Source organism: Tripterygium wilfordii, chromosome 19 (assembly GCF_013401445.1).
Source record: "Tripterygium wilfordii isolate XIE 37 chromosome 19, ASM1340144v1, whole genome shotgun sequence".
NCBI classification, from domain to species: domain Eukaryota; kingdom Viridiplantae; phylum Streptophyta; class Magnoliopsida; order Celastrales; family Celastraceae; genus Tripterygium; species Tripterygium wilfordii.
In genome coordinates, this window is record NC_052250.1 from 1,095,632 (window position 1) to 1,104,191 (window position 8,560).

The following is an 8,560-nucleotide window of genomic DNA, read 5'->3' on the forward strand; positions in this document are numbered from 1 at the left end:
TGTCTGCCCAAGATTGTTTTCTTAAATCCTTGAACAATATTGGAAAAAAGTTATATGTAGCACAAATTCACTTATGCGGGTGGGGAAGACAGTAGTTTAGGATATTGAATGTTATGTAATTAATAAGTATGAAAGGGTAATTTGAACACTCGAGTCACTAATTGGAGTAGTAAGGATGTTGTGTATCATCTTGGTGGTGATCATGATTCGAATCCTCCTCCACCCTTCCAAAAAAAAGGGTAATTTGAAAAACTCGACGCCTGTACCCAAATATTTTTGTCAACACCACACATTCACCTACATATATATGAGGATTAGAGCAATATGTCACAAGACTCATAACTATCATTATATATACGTAACTTTGTTTACCAAACATGGTCAAACAAAAGAAAGAGGGAGATAGACAGAGACATGCACGAGACTAATTAATATCTAACAACCATTTTATACAACTTAATCAATAAATTTATTAAGGAATGCAGCTCATCTTTCACAGTCTTCCATTTATAAAAATGAGAAAATGCATTAAAAATAAGAGGTAACAACTGAAGACAGTATCAAATCGTTTTCAAGGAGGAGAATTATAGGGTTTATATCAGTGAACCTTGAATTGGTTGGTAGACCAAGGTTTGAAGAAGTCTTGAGAGATTGAAGTACAATGAGGGAGGAGTCAAGAAGGCTTGTGATCAGCACAACTTCAGTAATCTGTTTACTTCTGATTGCTTTGGTTTGCATCGATGGTTTCACATCAAATGCTAACCCATTTGAGTCCTGTAATCTCCATTTCTCTTTTATGAGCTTGGTTTATGTTTGAGCTTATATTCTGTTCTGTTGTAGACTCACTTTGCTTCTTTGGATATGAAGGGAAGCAGAAGCTGTCAAATTGGAGAGGAATTTTGCAGAGAAGAGAAGTGGATGAAGGGGTGATCATAGAAGAAGAAGAAGAGAGTTTGAAATTTGTGTTAAGAAGACTAGTGAGAGGTGGTTCTTTCTTCATCTCAAAAACATTCATGTTTTGTTCTATGAATTGCTACTCTGTTTTTTTCCTAGTGATAAAGAATCAGCTGTCTGAAACTGCAAACAGGGGAGGATCGACAGGAGCTGGAAAATACAGGCTTTTCTTGCCACTTTGATCTTCACTCAGAAGTATGTGTTGTAACCAATCCTGTTAGGATTGGTAACAATGGGTTGACGATTCATGTGTCGTCTGATCAAGAAAGAAACGAGACAACGGTTAGGCCATACGCGAGAAGAGAGGATGAAACTGCCATGAACGATGTTACAGCATTGCAGATAGTTTCAGCAGATACCAATTTGCCTCCTTGCAATTACACTCACAGTGTCCCTGCCATGGTCTTCTCCTCCGGTGGCTTCACAGGGAATGTATTTCATGAGTTCAATGAAATTATCATCCCCTTATTCATCACTTGCCACCATTTCCGGTCACAGCTGCAGTTCATCATCACTGACTTCCAGCCTTGGTGGGTGGAAAAGTACAACAGAATCTTGAAACAATTGTCTAACTATGAGGTGATAAACCCAGCAGCAGATGGAAGTGTTCATTGCTTTCCAGGATCCGTTATAGGGCTCAAGTACCACAATAATTTAGCACTCAACAAAACTGAAATTCCGGGAGGATACTCGATGTTCGACTTCAGGCATTTCCTCAGAAAAGCATACAACCTGCAGGTAAACGATGTTTCAGAGATTCAAAAGCCAAGAGCAATGCTCATTACCCGAAACGAAACAAGGAGATTCTTGAACGAGCACGAAATGGTGAGAGCAATGGAAGAACTAGGGTTCCAGGTTGTTGTACCAACAGATAACTGGATGTCAAATTTGGACACATTCGCAGAAGTAGTTAACTCCTGCAATATTATGGTTGGAGCTCATGGTGCTGCCCTAACAAATGAGCTGTTCTTGCCTAATGGTGCAGTGATGGTGCAAGTGGTGCCGCTCCAACTAGAGTGGGCATCGACAAACTATTTTGGCAGTCCAGCCAACGAGATGGGTATAAACTACTTGGAGTACAAGATTGAACCAGAGGAGAGCTCTCTCTTGGAAAAGTATGGTCGGGATCATCCAGTCATCACTGATCCCCAATCCATAGTTTCACAGGGATATTATCCCTTTAGAGCTGTTTATGTTGATGGGCAGGATCTAAAGGTTAACATAACAAGGTTTAGGAAGACTATTGTTCAAGCGATGGAACTTATCGGACTCTCAGTTCCTCTAGATTGAACATATGTCTGTACAAGAAATTTCCTAGAAGCACAATCACTGTACAAAGATTGAAGAAGACTACATTACACAGCATATGAAATCCTTTTTGGTATAAGAAGTATATTTTTCTGTTTCAAAAAATCACAAGCCAATAAAATGGGTATTTATCCTCAGTTCATCCTTGCACTATGTATCAAACAAATCCACACATACTCTACTAATAGCAACCCACATTTGTAAAAACTCGCTATGAGAAATTCTGATATCCTCCAAATCACATTGCATTTAATCATGTGAAACCATGGGCATGAGATTCTGCTATTATACAATTTCGGAATAAATCTGTTGGGCTCTCATGGGCTACCAAACTAATGGACTACATGTCATCTTCATTCCGAAATTGTATAATAGCAGAATCTCATGCCCATGGTTTCACATGATTCATGTTTTATTTCCACTCTTTTATCCAATAATTCATGTTTTAATATAGATTCTATTGTTTTTTAAAGCACAGTCTAGAATTCATTGTTTTAGTTATGAATTCATTTGTTTTTGAAATTCCTTTGAAAAAAACAATGGAATTAAGAAATTCCATTGAAAAAAACAATGGAACTAAGATTTATCCGATAAAACTCACCGACAATGGATCTCGTTAGAAATAGTTTTATGCGTTGATTCTGAATATGCAATTTTTTTTAAAATCTAACATGTATTTTGAGAGTTAAAACGTTTTAAAATTTCATTTAAGAGACTTGGACTATCACTATATGGGCTATCTAGCACTACTGATTTCGGAATCACTGCTGTCAGGTTCAATCTTCCATTAATGATGCACGTATATTTATATACACCCATTAAAGAGCAAATAATGATTATATTAAAAATGGCAGCAAGAGGAGCCCACCTGTGGTAGAAGCTCACGTTGCAGATTTAGGAACAATATCAGAGTCGCAGATAGCTGGACTCCCGCAGTGCACGTATCATGAATGAAGCTGCAGAATTCTCCGCTTCCTTCACTCTCGCCTTCTGATCTCCTGACATATAAAGTATGCCATTTACGGTTGCAATTTTAACCGAGCATACAAATTTCTTGTCATGAGCAGGACCATCCTCGTTCTCGATGCTGCAAAGCAAAAATCACAAACAGTAGTATTAGATTTTGAAAGTATCATGAGTGAGAGAACGAAACTAACAGAAGTAACTTTGTAAGAAACGCAAAGTGAAGCATAAACTTATGTGCTATTGTAGAGTCCATGCAGATGTAAACCTATGAAGAGGCCTGTCATTTTTTTACAAAATTTTCAACTACGGATCCAACTATTTTACATCACAAAAAACATAAATACCGTAGTAAATTAGACTAGTGAAAGATCGCAGCAAGTTACTCAATGATACCCTCTCTGCACCAAACGTAGTTAAGTCAGATAGTTGCGATTTGCATAGCTTCCGCCGTAAGTTTGCTTCTGACATGGCTTGTTTACGAAAGCATTTCAAGTTTTGGTATTTGATGCAAATAAGCATTAAGACCAAGGGTGAAGTAAAATCCATTATTTACAGCAGTAGATCATGATGATATGTTGTCATCGACGACAAAACAAACAGACCAACTAAAGACACGCCAAAATTTCGTGCATGCTAGTAGATGTGGTAAATCTTACAAAAGGATTACGTTACTGAAACTTGAAAGATAGAAAGGTTATGAATTATAAGAATTTAAATAACATGAGGCAGATCTATCTACTAAATGAAGGGTATCAATTGTAAGAAGTTGATGTAATATAAGGCGGATCCAACTATTGTACATGCCCACAGGAGTTAATAGTGGATTAAAGAATTCCTACCTGTAATATGGTTTAGGCCACTTCTTCTTGCCACAAAGCTCATGTAACTTTTGTTTCGCGCCTTCCATCTCAACTGCATCGTCAATTTCATCACAAAAGTTGTAAATTTGACTATCCGTAGACATTGATTGTAATAACTTATGCAACGCTCCCTTCACAGCATTGAGCTTTGCAATTTCCTTCTGCTCAGAAGACCCAGAGGTAATGAAGTGGCCATCAACATATATGCTAGCAATGTTCTTTGCTCCGTTTCTCCAGTGCTCTATGTGAACTTGCTTTCCTTGTTTTTGGCATAATTCAAATAACAGTGTCACTGGTTGTGGTTGCAAGTCCTTGGGTGTGACAATGGGCTCCAAAAAACCCCTATAGATCTATCCATATTCAAAAACAATAGCAATGCCTTAATTCAACTATTACACCAATTCAAGGAGAAAAAGAAGAAGAAACTGAAACGACCATTTTATCAATTTCTCATCAGAAAATTGGCAGAATACTGACCACCCAGAGCTTTTGGAGATCGAAATTAACATCAGCATAAATGGCAGCTGCCACTGACTCCACACAATCAGCAAGGATCTTAGGTGCTCTCATTGATCCACCGTGCACCACGGTGGAATCCTCATTACTCACTGCGGCTGCAAACTCGTTCATCTGTAACAATACAGCAGCACCCTCAATGAGTAATAATCATCTGACTACTGTCTACAAGAATCATAACCAATGACTGAACAGGATACAAAAAGAAATTATGGTATCTGATTTGAGCATACAAATTGAACAGAACCCACTTTCAAAAGCATTCAAGTAAATCTAATAATGTAAAGAAAAAAAATCAAACTATATAATTAGACCCACCAAAAAAAGAATCAGAATCTTCATAGAACTTAAAATCTGCTAGTGCTTACCAAATAAAATACAAACATAAATGTCACTCTCAAAAGCAAATTCTTTTCTATAACTTAAAATAATAGTCCAAACACTACTACAAATCTCTTTAAATATACAGAAGAAGAGAAAACTTTAAAAAGTCAAAAATTTTCTACTATTAAAAAAAAAAGCCACGTATACACATGATCAAATCCTTGCTTTTTTATTACCTTATCATCAAGACTGGATGCATTGTGCCTCAAATGGCGATAAAGCTCATGACGGACTGCCACACGTGCCAGCTTCTCTGTGCTAATATTCGCAGCACGCAAAAGGGAAAGCTGCCCAGGATCGAGGTCAGTATACGCAAGATAAACATAGTTGGAGAATGCAAGCCCCAAAGCAGCGTCTCCAATAAACTCCAGTCGTTCATAAGAGGCGGAGTTTGTGTAGGAGCTGTGCGTGAGTGCCTCCTCAAGGAAGCGCTTGTTCCTAAAATTGTAATTAATTATTCTCTCAACGGCAGAGATTGTAAGCTCCATGTCAGGTGATGCCGGCACGGTTCGAGGAACAATTTCGTGGAGGATGGCAGTTGTTGAGATGGCCGTGCTCAGAGGTGGTAATGTGTAGGGCTCGTTGTTCTCGATAGTGAAGCTACAAATGGGAGGAGATGGAATGTGATTCATTGTAGATATTTGAACTTGGAAGAGCTAGACACAATTTACTCACCCCATAACAGTACGAATTCTAACTTGATCAATATCTTTAATTGTTAATTCTTTCTATTGATAATAAGATATTCCTAAACATTCTACTCCAACAGAGATAAACATCATGGAGATTTTGAAACTAAAACTCAAACATAGTCGTTCGTGTAAGACTACCAGATCATTACGTCAAACAAAATCCGACAGACAGAGCTTGTAAGTTCTTAGTTGACAGTTTTAGAAGGATTTGACCACAATAACTTTTAGACTCTTCTTTTTCCCCCTAGTGGACATAGGCACCTTCAAATTTTGTTAAGAGCCTCTGTTATTGAGAAGGGAACCGCTGATCGGTTACATACAAAACAACAAAAACAGCAAGCCATAAACCAAACAGACCAACTTAAACACATGGGCACAAAACCCTAGGAGACCAGTATTTTCCTGTCACTCGATTCAACACCCATCTTAGCCTAGAGATTAATATTCCCTTCGCAAAATACACAAGATATATGTGAATAAAAATGTTGCAAACAATCCAAGAACTAATGATTTGCGAATAAACAATTTAGACCACATACCAAATTTAACTATTCAAATATATAACTTCAAAATCACCAAAAAACCATTTGCAAATAAATGATTTAGATAAAAATAAAGGAGTCTTGGCATTGTGGTAGCCTATTCCTTAGGACTTGAACCAGGACAAGGTTCAAATCCCCTTGCACACTAATAATGATCATAAAAAATATGACTTGTTTAAAAAAATAACAAATTTAGCTAATCTAAAACGGAAAAATACCAAAAACCATGATTTTTATGCAGTTTCATGTCATTTACTATACTATGGAACGGAATAATACACATATAGACAAGGTTCCATGTTTGACTCCAGTCAAATCGACTTGTATCTTAACCTTTGCATCAGAGAAACTTGGAACTCACTGTGTAGCTTTAGAAAAGGACAATGTCAAAGTAACTTGAAAGACCTGAAGGGACTCTATTGTAAGATTTGGCACAAGGAAGTTCACATCACTATATGAAGTGTATCAATTGTAAGAAGTTTACATAATATAGGACAGATTTAACTACTGCATATCCCCAAAAGGGCTACTAATGAATTATAGAATTCCTTACTTGTAAGATGGTATGAGCCACATCTCTTTGCCACAGAGCTCAAAGACATTGTTGATGCCGTTGCCGTCACAAATGTCACGCATTTGAATGTCAGTATCCATGTCAGACATTTGATTGTCAATATCCATCGGCTGCAATAATTTATGCAAGGCTCCCTTTGCTGCATTGAGCTTAGCAATCTCCTTGTGCTCAGATGACCCTGAGAAGATAAAGCAGCCATCCACGTACACACTCACAATGATCTTTGGTCCATTTCTCCAGTACTTTAAGTCAACTTTCTTTCCTTGCTTTTGACACAGCTCAAATAACATTGTCACTGGCTGCGGTTGTTGCTGCAAGTCATCAGGAGTGACAATGGGCTCCAAAAGACCTCTAAATATCTATCATATTCAAAAACAACAACAATCCCTTAATTCGATTACTAAACCGATAGGTAAAACCAAATCAAAAAACAAGTCTTAATCAAAGCCTTCATCAGAAAATTCAAAAAAGGCGTACCACCCAGAGCTTTTGGAGATCAAAATTAACATCAACATAACTCGCAGCTGCCACTGACTCTACAATATCTGCTAGCACCTTAGGTGCTTTCACGGATCCACCATGTGCAACAGCGCCATTCTCATTACTCACTGCATCCGTAAACTCTCTTACCTGTAACGGCACAATGACACAATTCAATGATAATAATCTGACTACTTTACATCATATATCATGTTTAAACAAAGCCCTGCCCTTTTCCTTCGCAACTAGGAGAGTAAGCAACCTCATACAATGCAATACAAAAAATCACGAAACACTTAACAGTATTACACTATTAGTAAAACAAGAGTTGTTTTTGTATCTATTTAATCCTAAAGTCCAAAAACTACTACAAATTTCTCTATCTACTCAAACAACAACACAAGCATATATATGTATATATACACAGATTCAAAATCACAACTTATGCTCATGCAGTGGGTGGAGCCGAAGACATGCAGGATGTACACTCCACACAATATGTAGAGAGGCTATCTATAACCTCTAAGTTGCATCACTGCGACTCTATCACTTGATCACATATTAACAAGTCGCGTAAAGGCTCCCAGGCTCCCGCACTAGGCGAATTGGTGACAGCCAGGATGTAGGCAGTTCTTACACTACAAAATATGTGACCTTTAGGTTTCAACTCTATAACTCTAATACTCAAAATCATGACTTTTTTTCATTACCTTATCATCAAGAGAAGCTGCATTGCGTCTCACATACTGATAAAGCCCAAGCCGAACCGCAACGCGAGCAAGCTTCTCTGTACTAACATTCGCAGCACGCAACAGAGTAAGCTGTCCCTGATCAAGCTCAGGATAAGCAAGAAAAACAAAATTACTGAACGCATTCCCGAGAGCGGCATCGCCAACGAACTCAAGCCGCTGATAAGAAGCAGAGTATGAGTAGGAGCTATGTGTGAGAGCCTCCTCGAGTAGGCGCTTGTTATTGAACCTGTACTTAATTATCCTCTCCACAGAAGATACGGCGAGCTCCATCTCCGGCGACGCCGGAACGATTCGAGGAACTTGTCCGATTTCCATGGCGGTGGTGGTTGAGAAGACCGTGTACGGCGGTGGTACTGCGTAGGGATCGTGTTTCCATCGAGAGGGGTCGTAAATTCGAGCAGATTGAATGTAATTCATTGTAGACGTTTCGAATTCCATAATTGTGTGAGAGAGAGAGGGTTTACGGAGTCTGATCGTTTGGAAAGTTTAAAACTTTGAATTTAGGAAGAAGAGCGTGCACTTAACGCTCGAC

General features: G+C 38.3%; 2 protein-coding genes across 2 annotated transcripts; one reads left to right on the forward strand and one right to left on the reverse strand.

Moving 5' to 3' along the window:
* Positions 1-411: 411 nt before the first annotated feature.
* LOC119984936 (alpha-1,3-arabinosyltransferase XAT3-like) lies at positions 412-2,399 on the forward strand. Its single transcript, XM_038829057.1, has 3 exons — positions 412-776; positions 868-984; positions 1,088-2,399. Exons 1-3 carry the CDS (start codon positions 662-664, stop codon positions 2,242-2,244), a joined length of 1,389 nt encoding a protein of 462 aa, XP_038684985.1. The 5' UTR covers positions 412-661; the 3' UTR covers positions 2,245-2,399.
* On the reverse strand, positions 1,423-8,560 carry LOC119984935 (ribonuclease 3-like protein 2). Its single transcript, XM_038829056.1, has 8 exons — positions 7,987-8,560; positions 7,274-7,426; positions 6,776-7,155; positions 5,165-5,588; positions 4,566-4,718; positions 4,068-4,438; positions 3,131-3,349; positions 1,423-1,686 (listed from the first exon to the last, which is right to left on the reverse strand). The coding sequence occupies exons 1-7, from the start codon at positions 8,464-8,466 to the stop codon at positions 3,169-3,171; spliced, it is 2,142 nt and encodes a 713-aa protein (XP_038684984.1). The 5' UTR covers positions 8,467-8,560; the 3' UTR covers positions 1,423-1,686; positions 3,131-3,168.

Coding starts and splice junctions, on each gene's coding strand:
- LOC119984936 (XM_038829057.1), top strand. CDS start 662: ATGAGGGAGGAGTCAAGAAGGCTTGTGATCAGCACAACTTCAGTAATC. Junction 777..867: donor TGCTAACCCATTTGAGTCCT/GTAATCTCCATT, acceptor TTGGATATGAAG/GGAAGCAGAAGCTGTCAAAT. Junction 985..1,087: donor GTTAAGAAGACTAGTGAGAG/GTGGTTCTTTCT, acceptor AACTGCAAACAG/GGGAGGATCGACAGGAGCTG.
- LOC119984935 (XM_038829056.1), bottom strand. CDS start 8,466: ATGGAATTCGAAACGTCTACAATGAATTACATTCAATCTGCTCGAATT. Junction 7,156..7,273: donor ATCTCCAAAAGCTCTGGGTG/GTACGCCTTTTT, acceptor TGAATATGATAG/ATATTTAGAGGTCTTTTGGA. Junction 3,350..4,067: donor TGGCCTAAACCATATTACAG/GTAGGAATTCTT, acceptor TTTGCTTTGCAG/CATCGAGAACGAGGATGGTC.